Here is a 21,603-nt window from a genome sequence, read left to right on the forward strand (position 1 = left end):
TGATTTCTCCCCTGGTGTTTTGTCGAGGACCCGTACAGTGCTGTGCCCTGAGAAACTGGCGCCCTGTTTGTTGTTGAGGGGCTAAGTGGTTCTGTCTTGTTTTCAGCTAGTTTCTATTTGACCCTAGTGAAACAGTTACTCTGGATTGAAGTCTCAGCTGTGGAGAAATACTAGCAAATAAGTCACCCCACTCACCACAGGCAAAAAATGGAAAAGGAAAATCCAACCTTCGTACAACCACACACCCAGGGCACCACCTGGATAGTCCCCAGGTGAGTGGCTCAGTTCAAAACGTCCAAATCAATTGTCTCAGTCAGCAGCTGCCTTGGGTGGGAGATCTCAAGAGGTCCCTGGGAACTGGATCACAGGGGTCTGGTGACTGCTCTAATATGGCTTGCTCCAGTGCTGCGTGGAGTCAGGAGGAGCCACCCAGTAAATAGATCAGTCTGGGAAGATTGATGCCTCCTTCCCCACCTTGCAGCTCTGTCACACCCAGTCGCTGCCAACCCCACAGGGCTGTGACCCAGTCAGTTGTCTGCAGTAAGCAGATACTCCAGGGGTTTGCACCTGCCTAAGTCACAGGGTAGTCTGTGTCTGCTCATCTAGGCCGCTACTCTCTGTCTTTATCCAGCAGGGGGTGGTGTGGCCTGTCAACCTCAGGCACTTGATGGAGGCTGGAGGTGTTCACTCAGTTCTAGCCCCACCCTTAGTTTATGTTACTGGGTGAATGGAACAACCCTGTGGGAGTTTGTTTCTGACCCTGCTAGATTCTTCTGCAGAGGAAAGGCTGATTTGAGTTCCCAGAACCTGGGCCTCAGGCCCTGTCTTTAGTCCTGCGGGTTTGTATTCGCAGCACCATCAGTTGTCAGCTATAGCCTCTTGGCCTCCTTTGTCTATAGGCTGGTGATCCCCTGAGGGCCAGGTGCATCTTAGGCTCAGTAAAGCAGTCCTCTGGATCAGCCCCACCCTGGGAGTTTCCCAGCTCTGCGGGTGTGTTTTCTAGTCCCCGTGTTCCACCCAGGTCAGTGCCACCTAAGGCAAACCCTTTATTCACGGGGCCTGTGTTTCAGTCCCAGGTCTGTTCCAAGGTGGTTGCCATCTGAAGATGCTCGGCCTCATCTGGTTGCCCAGGAAGACAGGAGGAGAGGCTATGGGATATCTGGGGGTGGGCCTTGTTATTGCTGAAGACAGCTGTTGCTCTGCACCTCGGGGCACCACCACTCGAGTGTAATTCCCTCTTAGCCGACCATCCTCTTCTCGCTCCTTTGCTACAGAGTCAGCACTGGCCAGCTGCAGTCCAGGTCCTGTCTACACCTCTCGAGAGTTCACCCAAGAATCTGGACTCCTGGGGGGGCAGGTCTCCAGATCACGGAGTGAGAGTGGAGGGAAGTGTTAGGAGCTCAGAGTTGCAAGTCGTAACACCAAGCTCATTGAGACCAAATGAACAAACAAACAGATAGAAAGGTTACCAGGCACACGGGCCCATAGATACAAAGATAGATGGAAAAACGTAGACATACAGGTAACAGTCACGACAACAGCAATATAAGAACAACTGCAATAAAAATAGTGATAATCATAAAATAATTGAAAGAAAGGAAAAAAAGAGAGAAAAAGTGGTGTTAGTAGGAATGTTAAATGAGGAGAAAGAAGAAATTAAAATTAGAAGACATAGAAATAAAAAATATATCTTTATAAAAAGTAATAATAAAAAATTATCAAAATGGGCAGAGCAAGATGGCAGCCAAGTAAAAGCTTCCTTGCATCTGGGCACCGTGAGTCTGGGGAGATAGGAATCCAGGCATCTCTGGCTGGTGGGATCTGCCTATCATCACCCCTGAGAGGATACAGGGAGTCAGTGAGAGACTTCTGGACCCCAAGAAGAGGACTAAAACAGTGGAAAACTGGCAAGTGGTTGCATGTGTTCAATCCGTCTAAACCCGCCCGCAACTGTAAGTTCAGTAGCAGCGAGACTGCAAACCAGAAAGGCCTTACCTGTGAACTGTTTTGGTGTCTTTGGACTTGGCACTCAGCTGAACTGCCTTGGGGAGAGCCTGAGCGGGAGTACGGAGAACTTTGGCCGTTGTCTAGGGCCCCAGTCTGAGCTGCTGAGCCAGACAGAGCTAATAGTGTTTGGCTCTGGGTCACAGGCAGCCATTGTGAGCGATCTGCCCCGGCAAGCTCCGCCCTCAGGGTCGCAGAGCTAGAATTGGGTGGGAGCCAGTAACCCAGTGACCAAGTAGCCTAAGGGTGGGGTCTGAGCCGCCTTGCAACCCTTACCCTCAGGGGTAGAGGGAGACCAGTTTTGGCACACAGGGTAAGTGGATAGCCACTTCAGCAGTGATTCCAGCGACAAGCACTTCCCCTGAGAAAGCTTCTGCTCACCAAGTGAACAAGTTAAAAGTGCTTTTTAAGTGGGCTGAAGAGAGATTTAGGGTGTCTACCTGCTGGGGTTTGAGAAACTAGCAGCCTCCAGTCATATCAGAACTGTAATTAACGTCTCATACCCCAGAAGACCACGTGTTGCCCAGACAATATTCAATAACGTATACATACTGCTTTGTTTTTGGTTGTGTGTGTTTTTTTTTTTTTTGGTTTGGTTGTTTTTTTTGTTTATTTTGATGTTGTTGATTGTTGTTTTGTTTTTTAAGTTCAAGCTTTTCCATACAGATCCTTTTTCTTTCTCAATTTTTCTAGTTTAATTATAATTTCCCATTGCTGCCTATTTCAATAATTAGAACTTCATTTTTGTTAGTGTTTCTATTATTTGGTTTTTCCAGCCAATATTTATCCCGTAAAGTTTTCTGTTTGCTTGTTTTGGTTTCATTTATGGCATTTTTGTCTTTCCTCTCTACTTGGTGGAGGTGGGGTACTGTGTCTGATCAGGTTAGCAAAGAGCTGCTGACCTCAAGGGAAATGCCCAACTGTGCACACCCAGAAGGTGGTTTTTTTTTTTAAGGTTGTATCAAAGTACCCTACTGTACACCTATATTGCTCTGTCTCCCTCTTTCTGTGCCTCTCTTCTTTTTGTCAATATTCCTTTAACCCACCCCCTCTCCTTTCTCTATTTTCTATTTTTTTCCTTATCACTCGGTCCTCCTTTCTTTCATCCCTTTTTTGCTCTTCAACCTTCTCACCCTCCTGGTCCTGTAACCCTTAGTCCACAGGCATGAGAACTTAAAGAGCAAGAGGAAGTGAAAGGAAAATTAGGGCAAGGAAACAGATAAAAGAAATCACTCATGAGGAAGAATCAGCAGAAAAATCCAGGCAACATGAAGAACCAGGCCAGAACAACCATGCCAAGGGACCATGAGGTAGCTACTGCAGAGGATTCCACCCATACAGAAAAGTTAGGAATGACAGAAAGGGAATTTAGAATACACATGTTGAAAACAATGAAACAAATGATGGAAACAATGAAGGAAACTGCTAATAAAGTGGAAATTAACCAAAAGGAAATTCAAAAACAGAATCAAATAAGAGATGAACGATATGAAGAATATAAAAAGGATATAGCAGAGCTGAAGGAAATGAAACAGTCAATCAGGGAACTTAAAGATGCAATGGAAAGTATCAGCAACAGGTTAGACCATGCAGAAGAAAGAATTTCAGAGGTAGAAGACAAAGTTTTTGAGATAACTCAGATAGTAAAAGAGGCAGAAAAGAAGAGAGAGAAAGCAGAACGTTCACTGTCAGAAATATGGGACTTTATGAAGCGTTCCAACATACGAGTTATAGGAATTCCAGAAGGGGAAGAAGAATGCCCCAGAGGAATGGAAGCCATACTAGAGAATATTATAAAAGAAAATTTCCCAAATATCACCAAAGATTCTGACACTCTGCTTTCAGAGGGCTATCGGATCCCAGGTCGCCTAAACTCTAAGCGAGCTTCTCCAAGACACATTGTGATGAACCTGTCCAAAGTCAAGACAAAAGAAAAGATTCTGCAAGGTGCCAGGAGTAAGCTTCAGTTGACCTACAGGGACAAATCCATCAGAGTGACTGCAGACTTCTCTAATGAAACTTTCCAAGCAAGAAGACAATGGTCATCTACCTTTAATCTACTTAAACAGAACAATTTCCAGCCCAGAATTCTGTACCCTGCTAAGCTAAGCTTCAAAATTGATGGAGAAATCAAATCATTTACGGATATACAAACATTGAGGAAATTCACCAAAACAAGACCAGCTCTACAGGAAATACTTCAACCTGTTCTGCACACTGACCACCACAATGGATCAGTAGCAAAGTAAGAACTCAGAAATTAAAGGACAGAACCTAACCTCCACACTGTTGCAAAAGATAAAAGATAAAACTCACAAAATGAGACGAATAGAATACTACGATGCTTCTCAATTATCTCAATAAATGTTAATGACTTGAATTCCCCACTGAAGAGACATAGATTGGTTGACTGGATTAAAAAACACAAGCCATCCATTTGCTGTCTGCAAGAAACACACATGGCTTCAAAAGACAAATTAAAGCTCCGAGTCAAGGGTTGGAAGACAATTTTTCAGGCAAATGGAATTCAGAAGAAAAGAGGAGTTGCAATCTTATTTTCAGATACATGTGGATTTAAAGCAACTAAAGTCAAAAAAGACAAAGATGGTCACTTTATATTGGTCAAGGGAAAACTACAACAAGAAGACATTTCAATTCTAAATATTTATGCACCCAATTTAAATGCTCCCAGATTCTTGAAGCAGACCTTACTCAGTCTGAGCAATATGATATCTGATAATACCATCATAACAGGGGACTTTAACACACCTCTTACAGAGATGGACAGATCCTCTAAACAGAAATTAAACAAAGCTGTAAGAGATTTAAATGAGACCCTAGAACAACTATGCTTGATAGACGTATATAGAACACTGCACACCAAAGATAAAGAATATACATTCTTCTCATCACCCCATGGAACATTCTCCAAAATTGATCATATCCTGGGACACAAAACAAATATCAACAGAATCAAAAGAATTGAAATTTTACCTTGTATCTTTTCAGACCAAAAGGCACTAAAGGTGGAACTCAACTCTAACAAAAATGCTCAACCCCACCCAAAGGCATGGAAATTAAACAATCTTCTGTTGAATAACAGATGGGTGAAGGAAGAAATAAAACAGGAAATCATTAACTTCCTTGAGCATAACAACAATGAAGACACAAGCTACCAAAACCTGTGGGATACTGCAAAAGCAGTTTTGAGAGGAAAATTCATCGCTTTAGATGCCTACATTCGAAAAACAGAAAGAGAGCACATCAACAATCTCACAAGAGATCTTATGGAATTGGAAAAAGAAGAACAATCTAAGCCTAAACTCAGTAGAAGAAAATAAATATCCAAAATCAAATCAGAGATCAATGAAATTGAAAACAAAAGAATCATTCAGAAAATTAATGAAACAAGGAGTTGGTTTTTTGAAAAAATAAATAAAATAGATAAACCATTGGCCAGACTAACTAGAAATAGAAAAGTAAAATCTCTAATAACCTCAATCAGAAACAATAAAGGGGAAATAACAACTGATCCCACAGAGATACAAGAGATCATCTCTGAATACTACCAGAAACTACATGCCCAGAAATTTGACAATGTGAAGGAAATGGATCAATATTTGGAATCACACCCTCTCCCTAGACTTAGCCAGGAAGAAATAGAGCTCCTGAACAGACCAATTTCAAGCACTGAGATCAAAGAAACAATAAAAAAGCTTCCAACTAAAAAATGCCCTGGTCCAGATGGCTTCACTCCATAATTCTATCAAACCTTCAAGGAAGAGCTTATTCCTGTACTGCAGAAATTATTCCAAAAAACTGAGGAAGAAGGAATCTTCCCCAACACATTCTATGAAGCAAACATCACCCTGATACCAAAACCAGGAAAAGACCCAAACAAAAAGGAGAATTTCAGACCAATCTCACTCATGAATATAGATGGAAAAATTCTCAACAAAATCCTAGCCAATAGATTACATCTTATCATCAAAAAAGTCATTCATCATGATCAAGTAGGCTTCATCCCAGGGATGCAAGGCTGGTTTAACATACGCAAGTCCATAAACGTTATCCACCATATTAACAGAGGCAAAAATAAAGATCATATGATCCTCTTAATAGATGCAGAAAAAGCATTTGATAAAATCCAGCATCCTTTTCTAATTAGAACACTGAAGAGTATAGGCATAGGTGGCACATTTCTAAAACTGATTGAAGCTATCTATGACAAACCCACAGCCAATATTTTACTGAATGGAGTAAAACTGAAAGCTTTTCCTCTTAGAACTGGAACCAGACAAGGTTGTCCTCTGTCACCTTTACTATTCAACATAGTGCTGGAAGTTCTAGCCAATACAATTAGGCAAGACAAGGAAATAAAGGGAATCCAAATGGGAGCAGAGGAGGTCAAACTCTCCCTCTTTGCTGACGACATGATCTTATACTTAGAGAACCCCAAAGACTCAACCACAAGACTCCTAGAAGTCATCAAAAAATACAGTAATGTTTCAGGATATAAATCAATGTACACAAGTCAGTAGCCTTTGTATACACCAATAACAGTCAAGATGAGAAGCTAATTAAGGACACAACTCCCTTCACCATAGTTTCAAAGAAAATGAAATACCTAGGAATATACCTAACGAAGGAGGTGAAGGACCTCTATAAAGAAAACTATGAAATCCTCAGAAAGGAAATAGCAGAGGATATTAACAAATGGAAGAACATACCATGCTCATGGATGGGAAGAATTAACATTGTTAAAATCTCTATAGTTCCCAAAGCAATCTACCTATTCAATGCCATTCCTATCAAAGTACCTACATCGTACTTTCAAGATTTGGAAAAAATGATTCTGCGTTTTGTATGGAACCGGAAATAACCCCGTATAGCTAAGGCAGTTCTTAGTAACAAAAATAAAGCTGGGGGCATCAGCATACCAGATTTTAGTCTGTACTACAAAGCCATAGTGTTCAAGACAGCATGGTACTGGCACAAAAACGGAGACATAGACACTTGGAATCGAATTGAACACCAAGAAATGAAACTAACATCTTACAACCACCTAATCTTCGATAAACCAAACAAGAACTTACCTTGGGGGAAAGACTCCCTATTCAATAAATGGTGTTGGGAGAACTGGATGTCTACGTGTAAAAGACTGAAACTGGACCCACACCTTTCCCCACTCACAAAAATTGATTCAAGATGGATAAAGGACTTTAACTTAAGGCATGAAACAATAAAAATCGTCCAAGAAAGTATAGGAAAAACACTGGAAGATATTGGCCTGGGGGAAGACTTCATGAAGAAGACTGCCATGGCAATTGCAACAACAACAAAAATAAACAAATGGGACTTCATTAAACTGAAAAGCTTCTGTACAGCTAAGGACACAATAACCAAAGCAAAGAGACAACCTACACAATGGGAAAGGATATTTGCATATTTTCAATCAGACAAAAGCTTGATAATCAGGATTTATAGAGAACTCAAATTAATCCACATGAAAAAAGCCAACAATCCCTTATATCAATGGGCAAGAGACATGAATAGAACTTTCTGTAAAGACGACAGACGAATGGCTAAGAAATACATGAAAAAATGTTCATCATCTCTATATATTAGAGAAATGCAAATCAAAACAACCCTGAGATATCATCTAACCCCAGTGAGAATGGCCCACATCACAAAATCTCAAAACTGCAGATGCTGGTGTGGATGTGGAGAGAAGGGAACACTTTTACACTGCTGGTGGGACTGCAAACTAGTACAACCTTTCTGGAAGGAAGTATGGAGAAACCTCAAAGCACTCAACCTAGACCTCCCATTCGATCCTGCAATCCCATTACTGGGCATCTACCCAGAAGGAAAAAAATCCTTTTATCATAAGGACACTTGTACTAGACTGTTTATTGCAGCTCAATTTACCATTGCCAAAATGTGGAAACAGCCTAAATGCCCACCAACCCAGGAATGGATTAACAAGCTGTGGTATATGTATACCATGGAATACTATTCAGCCATTAAAAAAAATGGAGACTTTACATCTTTCGTATTAACCTGGATGGACGTGGAAGACATTATTCTTAGTAAAGCATCACAAAAATGGAAAAGCATGAATCCTATGTACTCAATCTTGATATGAGGACAATTAATGACAATTAAGGTTATGGGGGGGGGAAGCAGAAAGAGGGATGGAGGGAGGAGGGTGGGGCCTTAGTGTGTGTCGCACTTTATGGGGGCAAGACATGATTGCAAGAGGGACTTTACCTAACAATTGCAATCAGTGTAACTGGCTTATTGTACCCTCAATGAATCCTCAACAATAAAAAAAAAAAAAAAAAAAATTATCAAAATCTCCTCTAGGAAAATGGTGAGGAAAAAACAGACAAAAACAAAACAAACAAAAAAAACCACGAAAACCGAAAAAAAAGAACAAAAAAAAAAGGCACCAACTACAAAAATATTCTTGCGTGCAAAAATATACCTATATATAGCTATATGTCTGCTGTAGGGATTAAGTTTCATAGGAATATATTAATACTGCAATATACTTTCTGGACAGCAGGTGGCCCAGTGAGTGGTTCCGAGACTTGTACCTGATTTACAATTTATACTGTTACCATGGTAACCACCTTCCATGGCCCATCGCCATTTTAGAATTTCTGTAAAAGTTTGTCGCCTAAGAATTGTGTAACCTCGGCTGTTCTTTTCCGGACAGCACTTGCGACCGACCTTCCCACTCAGTGCAGGTGTCCACGCTTTTTAAGTCTTTCCACTCTGTTCCCAGGTGCTCCTAAAAATTGGCGACTGCAATCAGCTGTAGGGGCAGTGGTGCTGAGTTCGCGCAGTCGTTGGCGGGCTTGCGGTTTTATCTTCTGTAGCTGGCTCCCGGGGCTGAAGCCAAGTCGCGGCTTTAGCAGCTAAAGCCGGTCCGCCGCTTCAGTAGCTTTGGGGCTTTAGCAGCCAAAGCTGGGTCCACAGCTTCAAGCCGGTTCCCGTGGTTGGAGCATTCGGGGGACTTATTCTGGGTTTTATGGTTCAGAGTTTCCCTTTTGGATCGGCGCCCGCCAGTTCGCAGCGCAGCCTGAACCGCCAGCCCCCTCCAACACCTGGGGGAAAGGTGCCCGCCCTTTTGGGTAGTTCAAAATGTCTGTTACCTGGGCAGGATCTCTTCCCTTCAATTGTCCAACAGTTTGCCCAGCTCCCCGTGGTTTTGAGTGGCTCTCCTTTCGGATGCCTCCCTCAGTTCAGGAATAATTATTTGTCAATTGGGTTTTGTCAGCATTTACAAGCTGGGGACCTCCATAGGGGAGGGGCCTGCTGGCCGGCATGGCCAAGCAGGGAAGAATCTCTACAACAGAGTCTGTGATTTTAAATTACCCCTCATATATAGCAATCTGCCAGTTCACTGGGCGTCTCCAGCTGTCTGTCCACTCCAATAATCCACACACAGGAAACGTCCAGACCACCTTTCCTCTCACCTGATGGCTTGGGAGAGGTGGGCTACACATCCATCCTGTCCGCCATCATGCTCCACCCCCTCTTCCATTCTTGAGATACTTTACTAAGAAGAATATGTTCCAGCTCCATCCACGTAAACATGAAAGAGAAACATGAAAGTCTCCATCTTTCTTTAAGGCTGCATAATATTCCATGGTGTACATATACCACAATTTATTAATCCATTCATGGATTGATGGGCACTTGGGCTTTTTCCATGATTTAGCAATTATGAATAGGGCTGCAATAAACATTCTGGTACAAATATCTTTGTTATGATGTGATGTTTGGTCTTCTGGGTATATGCCTAATAGGGGAATTACAGGATTGAATGGCAGGTCTATTTTTAGATCTCTAAGTGTTCTCCATATATCTTTCCAAAAGGAATGTATTAATTTGCATTCCCACCAGCAGTGTAGAAGTGTTCCCTTTTCTCCACATCCACGCCAACATCTCTGGTCTTGGGATTTTGTGATAAGGGCTAATCTTACTGGAGTTAGATGGTATCTCAAATTAGTTTTGATTTGCATTTCTCTGATGATTAAAGATGATGAGCATTTTTTCATATGTCTGTAGGCCACGCACCTGTCTTCTTCAGAGAAGTTTCTCTTCAAGTCCCTTGCCCAGCCTGTGATGGGATCCCTTGTTCTTTTCTTCCTTATACGTTTGAGCTCTCTGGATTCTGGTTATTAAACCTTTGTCGGAGACATAACCTGCAAATATCGTCTCCCATTCTGAGGGCTGTTTGCTTGCTTTACTTACTGTGTTATTGGCTGTGCAGAAGCTTTTTAGTTTGACCAGATCCCAGTAGTGTATTTTTGAAGCTGCTTCAGTTGCCTGGGGGGGTCCTCCTCATAAAATACTCACCCAGACCAATTTCTTCAAGGGTTTTCCCTGCACTCTCTTCTAGTATTTTTATAGTTTCATGTCTTAAGTTTAAATCTTTAATCCAGTGAGAGTCTATCTTAGTTAATGGTGAAAGGTGTGGGTCCAGTTTCAGTCTTCTACAGGTTGTCAGCCAGTTCACCCAGCACCATTTGTTAAATAGGGAATCTTTTCCCCACTGAATATTTTTAATTGGCTTGTCAAAGGTTAAATAACGGTAAGTAGCTAGATTCATCTCTTGGTTCTCTATTCTGTTCCAGACATCTACTTCTCTGTTTTTGTGCCAGTATCATTGTGTTTTGATCACTATCGATTTGTAGTATAATAGTCTGAGATCTGATAGCATGATTCCTCCTGTTTTGTTTTTATTTCTGAGTAATGTCTTGGCTACTCGAGGTTTTTTCTGATTCCATATAAAATGAAGTATTATTTTTTTCAAGATCTTTAAAGTATGACAGTGGAGCTTTAATAGGGATTGCGTTAAAATTATATATTGCTTTGGGTAGTATAGACATTTTAACAATGTTGATTATTCCCAGCCATGAGCATGGTATATTTTTCCATTTGTTAACATTTTCAGCTATGTCTTTTCTTAGAGTTTCATAGTTCTCTTTATAGAGATCTGTCACGTCTTTTGTTAGATAAACTCCCAAATATTTCATCTTCTTTGGCACTACTGTGAATGGAATAGAGTCCTTAACTGATTTTTCAACTTGACTATTGTTGGTATATATAAAGGCTACTGATTTATGAATGTTGATTTTGTAACCTGAGACGCTGATATATTCCTTGATCACTTCTAAGAGTTTTGTAGTAGAATCCCTGGTGTTTTTTTCCAGATATACAATCATATCATGTGCGAAGAGTGACAGTTTGATCTCTTCTGACCCTATATGGATACCCTTGATTGCCTTTTCTTCCCTAATTGCGGTGGCTAAAACTTCCATTACAATGTTAAAGAGCATTGGAGACAATGGGCAGCCTTGTCTGGTTCCTGATCTGAGTGGAAATGATTTCAATTTAACTCCATTCAATATGATATTGGCTGTGGGTTCTCTTTGTTCTTAAATAAAACTTCTCTTTGCTTTACTGAAGTGGTGCGTGTGACTTTTGCTTCCTATTCTTGCTGCCTGTGTGGCTGCAGTTTTACTCTGTGCCTGCCCACTTTCACTTTTGATTCCCACTGTGCCTGGGGCGAACTTTCTAGTTTTGCTAAGCAATCAAAACAGGTCAACTGGGTTTGGGGAACCAGACCCCAGCACCCAACAGTAAATAAAATAACGTTTGGACTGGACATTTTTGTGATTCCTTTTAAGTTTAAAGAGCTCCAAATTTGACATCATAATTTAAGAAGTATTACCATGAACTTTAATTCACAACAGTCTACATTCTGCCTCTACCGCCTCTATCCTGCAGTTGTTACGGCTAACTCATAAGACAGTGAGTTGTGTCTAATGTACAATTACTGTGACTTTTCTTTAAAAACTCACTTTCATTTGTATCAAATTTACTCTGCCATCTATTTCTTTTATATGATCAAATTTACCTTGTAACAATGTGTTGTGGTTATAGCTCCCCAAGATGTTCTCCAGTGGCCCATCACGTAGTTCCCTTGGCATTCACATAGTTCCCTTTGCACTGACTACAATCTGGCCTGTGACTTGCAGAACCCATAGAATGCAGGGGGAGTGAGCAGAGCCAGTTCTAAGACTGGACTTTAAGAGGATTGGAAGCTTATTTCCTCTTCTTGGGATATTTGTTTTCAGGAATCCCAGTGAAAGAAAACTCACTACTCTGCTGCAGAGGTCATGTGAAGAGGCTCTGAGGCTATATGGAGAGGGGGCAAGGTCCAGCTATCCCAGTGTACTAGTCAAGCCTCCAGGTGACTCCAGTCCTACCTGCCATCTTATTTCAATTACATAAAAGGTTTCAAAAGGGACCATCAGAAGAACCATATAGCTGAGCCCAGCAACTCACAGAAAAGTGAGACAATAAAATAGCTGTTGTTTAAGTGCTTAGGCTTTGAGGCAGTTAGTAATGCAGCATTGGTTAAGAGCATGCAGGACAAACTTGTTAACTGTAAGACTCCAAATAGTATTTCTTTTTGCCAAAGTGAATTGCCTTCCTCAAAATAATTTATGTGTTAGTTTGAAGGATGGTGACAGAAAGCAAATTTCAGAGCACTCAGTATCTGGGGAAGTGAATAGCATTCTTAGAAAAGCATTCTTATTCTTGATCAAAAAACTCATCAAAACGCGGGATTCTTTCTGTCCTGGTCCTCACCAGTGCTCGTGGTCTCTTCTCATCTGTCCCCAACTCATCAGAGTCAGAGCTAGAGCTGTTCCAGAAAAGCTGTCCCCAGGCCTCTTGTTCACGCAGCCAGGTCTCCATTTTGCCCACTTTCTGGGGACAGTGGTCATTCACTGCATGGTGTTCCAAAAATTCTGCATTCTGAGAATTTTCTACAAAAAAGGTAAAAGTTCATTTAATTGAATTTTTTTCCCTAAAAATTATTTGCTTAGTAAATGTCCATTTTTTTTTTTTTTTTTTACAAACACAGAATAATCTCCTTGGTGTACTTTCAAACTACATACAGCATATAGTTTGAACATCCCCCTGGTCACTATGTATACTACGTAAGCCTCACAAACCAGAACCACCTCTACCCGCCTCATCACCATATGACGAATGCCTGGCACCTGGCATGTGTTTATTAAGTATTTACTGAGTGAGTAAATGAATATATGAGTGGACAAACAGTGATCAGAGAATTTTGGAAGACGGGAAGTTGGGAAGTATTGAACCTGGGAAAGGCTTCATTCATTGGGATTTGGGGTGTCAATCATCTCTGCAAATGAGCCAAGAACTATTAACAGCATCACTCAGATTGGGAAGAGGAATTTTCTAGAACATCCAGCTAGCAGAATAAGCTTTGAAACAGAAAGAGAATGTTTGCTAGTGGTGGGATCTAATGTTATATTAACAATGTTATGATAATTCAGGTCTAAAGTTAGTGTTTGAGATAAAATTCACATGTTCAGTTTTATCTTCAAAAATCTGTCTCTTGTCATTCAGAGAGTATTATATACATAGTTTTATGCACATAGTGTTAAAATTTGAGGACTTTCAAGCTAGATGTTTTATTATTTGTTACATTTTTCTAAGTCCCTGTTTAACTCTTTATAGTTTATGGACTTAAAAAAAAATAAAAACAAAACCTCAAAAAACCTAAATGGGGTTTGTATGAGCAAAGTAGAGGAAAGTGTATCCTCTACTCTGAAAAAAAGCCACTGACACCAGCGGGAGAAAACAGGAAGCAATTTAGGTTGCATGAGGATCACATAAAGCATGAAAAATGTTTAATGCTTGGGTATCTTACAGTATGTATTTTAGAAAAATGTATCACTACTGTATCAAACCCATAATTTCACAGTCATTTCACAGACAAAGGTGTGCTTTAAAAAAAAGAACAAAACAAGGTATTTTATAGAAAACTAGTGCAAGTGGCCAGATAAGACCAGAATTGTGAAGGTGAAATTTAAATGGATTTAGGGTGACAGTTCACTGAAGCATACAGTTTTTTTCACTATAAGACATTAATTTCATTCTTCAATTTGTCCTTATTCCCTTATTCCTTCTATGGCAGTTTACATTTTATATGTACTTTTACACATATCAGAATAATTTTTACATAAACCCTATGTATTGATGATCATTTACTCTCATTTCACAGATGTGTAAACTGAAGTTCACAGAAGTTAAGTAACTAAGATTTAGCTGTAATCTCTGCCTATACAGATTATAGACAGAATATATGGGAAAATGTATGGTTAATATTTATCAAGAGGCTGCTATGTGCTAGCAGGCCCTATTCTAGGAACGCGGACAGGTGTCTGCTGTCACGGGAGCTTGCTCGAGGTGAATGCACTGCTGGGACTCAGCGAGGGGCTGTGACTCCAGTGCTCTTTCTATTCAGTGCACCTGTCTCATGGCTTCTGGGCAGAGCAGGAGCCAATAAACACATTAAATGTTCACCAAAAAGAGTGATGTTTGTTTTCTCTATGTTATGGTTAGTTATATGATAGTACGGGTGATTCCTCATACACATGTATGCAAAATATATGTTAAGGCCTGAGTGATTTCCTTTTAAAGAGGCAGCAGGAGATAAGGACTGACTTTGTCTCACGGAGCACTCAGGCTTTCCCTCACCTTCCCACAGGGGAACAGAAGGGGGTGCGGCAATTATCTCACAAGCGGAAATGCTCACCCGGAGCCTTCATGTCTAGACCCACCTGGCAGACTGCTCAAGTCAGGAGAAGCTCTTGGCTACACTCCACTTTTAGGAGAAAGCAGAGCAAATTACTTTCAGAAAACAGGGAAAGAAATCAGAGATGCTCTCTGGAAATAGGGAAAAAGGGATCCTAGCTAGAACCTGAGCCACGTGTGGGGTGAGGTCTGTTGCTTTGGAGTCAGGCGCCCTGTGTGTGCAGTGCTAAGCAGCTTCGCCTCTCGCTGGTGGCTGTGACCTTGTGTGTGACATGGCCTCTGCACCAAGTCTCCTACCGGGCTGCACAATGAGAGTCACAGCACACAGCAGAAGGTGAACAGTGCACATGCTGTGGCCTCGCCACCATCCAGCACATCTCACTTGCCTTCCTTCCGAGTGACCATGACATCGGTAAGAGGCAAAGGAGTTGATGCAGATGTCGCTCCTTCCACTAGAATCTGATTAATTGTGATTTCATCATAATGGGAGGAATTAGAAAGAATTTCCTATCTCATGCTGGCAAAACCTCCCTTTCCTAGTCTCATTTTGTCCTGTCTATACATACACACACACACACAGTCATGACAAATAAAAAGATTCTCATAGAGTTGAAGTGTCGAAAGAGCTCTCAGGGGTTATCTAATCAATCATAGTTGGACCAATCTGCAAAATCACTTGGGGGAATTTTAAAAAGTAGAATTCTTTCACCCCCAGCCTAGAGACTCTGATTCAGTAGGATGAAGTTGGGAGCCAGGACTGGTGTTTTTGGAAAGCTCCCCAGGTGGTTTTGCTGGTGACCCGGGCTAGTCACCACTGATGCAGGGACGCCTCCTGACTGGCACTTGGACTGGCTTCTGCCTGAGTTACTCCTTCCTTCTCCCTCTCCCCACCCCTGTCACTTCCCTGAGGACGTGCACACTGACGTCTGCTCACACGTCCTCTCAGATGGCACCGAGTGGGGCTTACTCTTGGCAGGTGGAGACAAGCGACTTTCCCAGGGCTGTGGTTAACCAAGCCCCAGGTCCTTGGTGTCCCAATAAGGCCACATGGGAGGGCAAGTCAAAAAGACCTACCTCGAACCCTGGCTCTGTCAGCCCAGGCAGACAGTAATCCTGCCGTCTAGGCTGTGTGAGGGTCACAGGAGCTGAGGCATGCTAAGGGCCAACCACAGGACCTGGTTTACAGGAAGCACTTGGCAACCCTCAGCTGGAACCAAATGAAGTAACTTTGAAAAGTGTCAAGACAGCAAACCCCCTTCTCCATGTGACAGACTGTCTTGGTCCCCTCCAAGCCTGGGGTGTCTTCCATAGATCTCACTGATGCTGGTTTTCGTTGGCCTTCTCAAGAGGTGACTCCAACTGTCTAGCTTCAGCTGAGGCTCTTTTTGTGGTGGTTCTGCCCAAATATCTTAAAGGCATTTTTTTTAAATTATGGAAGTTGTTTGTGTGACTACAAAGCATGTTTCATTCTGAGTCTTGGGAGGACAGGTTAAATAGAGGCCCAAGTAGATTTTCAATTATTCAGCCCTTTCTTATTTAATCAGCTTATTGATTAGGCGTCTTGTTCCTCTGCAGGGACTGTGTCTCTTTCAGTGGCGATTTTGCATCTAAGAAGCTCCAGAATTCGAGGCTGAGCAGCGTTCCAGCAGCTTCCAGAGGCCAGTCCAGGCGGCCTCTGTGCGTGACCAAATTCACACCTTTGCAGCTGTCAGTTTGCTCCAGAGGAAATTTCCTGGGGCTCCAACTGGTGGTGAATGGTGGCATGGCGGGGAGGTCGTGGGTCTGAGAGGGCAGGGCAGTCTGGCCGGCTGGAGTGCGGAGCCAAAGCTGCAGCTGGGAGGTGGGCACAGCAAGGTCTGGAAGGGCCTAGAGACCCATAGTTAGGAGTGTGGACTTCGCCTCAGGCTGACGGGGAAACCACTGAGGGTTTTTTTTTTTTTAAGTGGGAGAATGCCATGGGTAGATGTGCATTTTATAAAATTATTCCAGTGTGAGTTTAGTGCTCCCTGAACTTCAGTGCATAGAAACTTGCCTGGGGATCTTGAGAAAACACAGGTCCTAATGCAGGAGGCCTGGGCTGGACCTCAGAGTAGGCTTCTCAAATAAGCTCCAGGTGGTGCCGACCCTGCTGGTCTGTGGGGAAGACTCTGATTCCCAGATAGAGTTCAGAAACACTGCAGGGGAAGTGTTTTTAAACTTTTGGGGTATTTAATCACCTGGAGGGCGATTAAACCCAGATTACTGGGTCTAACCCCTAGAGCAGTGATTTTCAGCGGGGGTGCCGAAGCACACTGGTGTGCTGTGAGAAGATCTTAGGTGTGCCGTGAAAATTTTATCATTAATTAAATTATTTTCAAAAGAAGTTCAAAGCACAGTAAGTATATTCCTTTTTTTACCCTTTTTTTGATCGACATAATTTAAATGTGCTATGCAAGTTTAACTACAGGTTCAAGTGTGGCATGATATAAAAAAGGTTGGAAAACATTACTTTAGAGCAGTGGTTCTCACCCTTCCTAATGCCTGCTAATGCCCTGACCCTTTAATACAGTGCCTCATGTTGTGGTGATCTCCAACCATAAAATTATTTTTGTTGCTACTGCATAACTGTAATTTTGCGACTGTTATGAATCATAATGTAAATATCTGATATGCAGGATGTATTTTCATTGTTACAAAGGGGTCACGACCCACAGGTTGAGAACCCCTGCTTTAGAGTTTCTGATCCAGTCACTCTGGCTGGGGCCCTAACAAGTTCCCAGGGAGTCTGCAGACCACACCAAGAGCCACCAGGTGAAGAGCTGCTGGATGCAGAGTCAGACCTAAGAGGAGAGGCCTCCTCTAGAGTCCTGATGTCAGAGGACGTGGGCGGGACCTAAGGCAGTGCTGCTGGGAATGGAAGGGAGAGGGTAGGTTTCGGTGCTAGGTGATGTCAACAGAACTGGGTGAATTACCACCTGCAGGAAGGGATAGAAGGGCTGAAAAGCCCCCAGGTTCAGGCCTGAGCCACATGATGTGTGGAGGCCTCCCCCCTGTGACAGCAGACACAGCAGCTGGGGAAGCCTGGGGTGGCCAGTGGTGCTGGGCTCACTTTAGACCTTCCAAATGTGCCAAGGCATGTTGGCCTGTGGAAGACAGGGCACGGCAGGGGAGGGGAGTCTGCACAGGGCCCCTCCTGGCTGGCGCAGCTGTGTGGGGTGACCCCAGGAGACCAAACACATCCTGTGTGTGCTTCACTCTCTAATCACAAGATGAGGCTATTTTGCCTTATATCCTTCTGGGGATGAGCCAAGGATTACAATAATGCATGCAAAACATATTAAACCCATAAAAAGAAAGAGACATTTTATTACCAAGCTTAACCTTATGTCTTTTCCTCTCAGCCATCCAAAATTACAAGACAATGTGCCCATGATATTCTGGGAAATAAAATTCCAGCAGGAACCCCAGGCTGTTTGTTGTCTTTTCAACACACCCCCATCCACCCTCAGAGTTTATTTGATGAAGTTTAAAAAACACTATAAATTTTTCAGTTTTTGTTTTTTTTGAGACAGTGTCACTCTGTTGCCCAGGCTAGAGTGTTATAGCATCAGCCTAGCTCAAAGTAACCTCAAACTCTTGGGTTCAAGCGATCCTGCTGCCTCAGCCTCCTGAGTAGTTGGGACTACAGGTGCCTAACTAGTATTTCTATTTTTAGTAGAGATGGAGGTCTCTCTCTTGCTCAGGCTGGTCTCCAACTCCTGAGTACAATGGGTCCTCCTGCCTTAGCCTCCTGCTGGAATTAAAGGTGTGAGCCATAGGGTCTGGCCACTTGAAATACTTTACTAAAAAATGTATGTGACTCACCTGGATTTCTAGTCAAGGTTTCATCAAGCAAGGTGGTTAGAAGGTCATGGTCATTATTCCTTGGGATGCCTTCAAGGATTTTCTTGGCTTTATGATCCCTCAGATTTTGTTTATTAATTCTTGTCTCCCCGTGAAGAGTTTTCTTCAACTCCATTTGGGCCTGCAAATAATCAGCTATAAATGATTAATGTTCTTCCCAAGCCGGCCTCACCAAAATTGATCAGTAGATCAGCCACTTTGCAAGGTGCATGCTTATCTGCAGATGTCTGCAGTCCCCTAATCAGAACATGGTTTGCTTTTTTTCTATTAGAAAGCATGGAGATTTCCTTTGTTCACAGGCTTGTTAGAGGAAAGGCAAGTGTGCCCCAAATCTCAGTTTGGCTCGACTAAGATGAGGACCCTTATAAAAATGTTTTTAGCAGGCTTGCTGATATGTCTGGAATTGCAGAGGACAGTAACTGCAGGTTCATTTACTGGAGGGAGCAACTTGGAGTATGGTGGCTACAGAATATTATTAGTAAAGAGGTCTTATAACTTAATGTTGCCTTGAATTATGGAGAGAGGCGTAGGTATCAAAAAAAAGACCAATTCACCCACCTCCCTTTTACTAAACCAATCTAAATAATCCAGGCCCATTTTCCTATGTCCAGAATGTCATAGGAGCAGCCTATTTTTAAAAAGGGAGACTTTAAGAGGACCAAAAACAGAGTAAAAAGTCAGCAAGGCTGTAAGCAGAAGGGATCTTCCTGATTCTTTCCAACTCTAGTAGTTGAAACTTCAGCTCCACTGAATAAATTTATGCTAAGTACAGGGTGGCTATGCATGTTTGACTATATTCACGTGCCAGGACAATGATTACGCAATGTAAATTTGGGAGATGTGGTGCTCTTCTTTCTTTTCATGTTTACCTCTTGTCTTTTACGGTTCATTTCCAGCATTTGCATCTTATGCAAATATTGCCTTTTCCCAGAAGGATACATTGGAGTTCGCATTTTCTTTTCCAGTTCCTGATATGAAAGATGACACAACCATTAGTACAGGGGAGTTTGCCACTAACTCTGCAATCCACTACCTTAAATCCTTTTGGAACAGAGTGAGAGCTGAGTCAATCAATCATAGTCCACAGAGAGCTCTGTGATGACAAAGGTGGACACGTCCACATCTCACTTTTGTTAATATACCACTTTCCCCATTAACAGCTGCTTGTTACCATCTGATTTGATGTAATCGTCCTCTTTCTCTTGGCCTCTTTTGGCTGATTGGCTGGCTATGCAATGAGAGAGGAGTCATGAAGAGCTGAAGGGACCTAGTTCCATAGAGTGTGTCTCTATATGTCAACAGAAGCCTTGGAAAATGCTGCAGTGGAGGGAGAATTTGAAGTTGATTGTTCGTGACTCTGGTAGTCTCTGCTGGTCTGTCACAAGCTCCAGTGGGACAGTGCAGACAGGCATTGAGGGCAACCCGAGGTGACATACTTTCATTTGTCATTTGCTATTGCCAGGAAAGAGGAGGCGTGTGTTCAGAGATACGTTCAGTGCTGCCCAATGGTCAGTGACTGCAACCGAAGTGAACCTCGGCCGGGGCCATCTCCACAGGTGCTGTCAGCCCCTGAAAATGGCCGTTAGAATATCACAGTACTTGGACACCTTTTACCAAGTCAGCCAGCCACACTGAAGCATTGGGCTGGCTCCAACTGAATTTAGGGGTGGAAAGTATTGAAAATCTACTCCCACTACCATTACCGTTAGAAGGTAGGAACGAAAGGGAAGAGTCATGCTGGATTTTTCACAGATTTAGAAACTTCTAGAATCACCAGTTTCCAAGTAAAATTTCTCTCATGTACATTGCCCTGTTTTCATCATGAAACAGAAAAAGGCCCATGGATGACAGCAATTCCCAACTAGAGGCAGGCATAGGAGAGAAGGGACGGCTGTGAGAAGTCCTAACTCTGAGTCACCCTAACAGTTTGACTTGTCCTTGAACTTTTCTGTGTGGGAACTACATGAGAAGGCCTCTCACCCCAATCCCAGTGACCCCTTACCCCAATTCCTGTGGCCCACTCACCTCAATCCCTGTGGCCCCTTACCCCAATCCCTGTGGCCCCTCACCCCAATCCCTGTGGCCCGCTCACCCCAATCACTGTGGCCCCTCACCCCAATTCCTGTGGCCCTTCACACCAATCCCTGTGGCCCCTCACCCCAATTCCTGTGGCCCTTCACCCCAATCCCTGTGGCCTGCTCACACCAATCCCTGTGGCCCCTCACCCCAATTCCTGTGGCCCCTCACCCTAATTCCTGTGGCCTGCTCACCCCAATTCCTGTGGCCCCTCACCCCAATCCCTGTGACCCCTCACCCCAATCCCTGTGGCCCGCTCACCCCAATACCTGTGGCTCTTCACCCCAATCCCTGTGACCTGCTCACCCCAATCCCTGTGGCCCCTCACCCCAATTCCTGTGGACCCTCACCCAATTCCTGTGGCATGCTCACCCCAATCCCTGTGGCCCCTTACCCCAATTCCTGTGGCCCCTCACTCCAATCCCTGTGGCCCGCTCACCCCAATACCTGTGGCTCTTCACCCCAATCCCTGTGGCCCCTCACCCCAATCCCTGTGGCTCTTCACCCCAATCCCTGTGGTCCGCTCACCCCAATACCTGTGGCTCTTCACCCCAATCCCTGTGACCTGCGCACCCCAATCCCTGTGGCCCCTCACCCCAATTCCTGTGGCCCCTCACCCCAATTCCTGTGGCATGCTCACCCCAATCCCCATGGCCCCTTACCCCAATTCCTGTGGCCCCTCACTCCAATCCCTGTGGCCCACTCACCCCAGTACCTGTGGCTCTTCACCCCAATCCCTGTGGCCCCTCACCCCAATCCCTGTGGCTCTTCACCCCAATCCCTGTGGTCCGCTCACCCCAATACCTGTGGCTCTTCACCCCAATCCCTGTGACCTGCGCACCCCAATCCCTGTGGCCCCTCACCCCAATTCCTGTGGCCCCTCACCCCAATTCCTGTGGCATGCTCACCCCAATCCCCATGGCCCCTTACCCCAATTCCTGTGGCCCCTCACTCCAATCCCTGTGGCCCACTCACCCCAGTACC

At 43.5% G+C, this 21,603-nt stretch overlaps 1 protein-coding gene across 2 annotated transcripts in view; it reads right to left on the reverse strand.

Moving 5' to 3' along the window:
* Positions 1 to 8,409: 8,409 nt before the first annotated feature.
* The window catches only part of CCDC198 (coiled-coil domain containing 198), a 28,701-nt gene continuing 15,507 nt past the window's right edge, over positions 8,410 to 21,603 (reverse strand). For both annotated transcript variants that reach the window (XM_053603154.1, XM_053603153.1), the window contains exons 5-7: positions 19,413 to 19,511; positions 18,505 to 18,664; positions 8,410 to 12,857 (exon numbers count right to left, since the gene is read on the reverse strand). In XM_053603154.1, coding sequence (XP_053459129.1) covers positions 12,622 to 12,857; positions 18,505 to 18,664; positions 19,413 to 19,511 — 495 coding nt within the window. In that variant the 3' untranslated portion in view covers positions 8,410 to 12,621. The remainder of the gene's footprint in view (positions 12,858 to 18,504; positions 18,665 to 19,412; positions 19,512 to 21,603) is intronic.

Source organism: Nycticebus coucang, chromosome 9, assembly GCF_027406575.1.
Source record: "Nycticebus coucang isolate mNycCou1 chromosome 9, mNycCou1.pri, whole genome shotgun sequence".
NCBI lineage: Eukaryota > Metazoa > Chordata > Mammalia > Primates > Lorisidae > Nycticebus > Nycticebus coucang.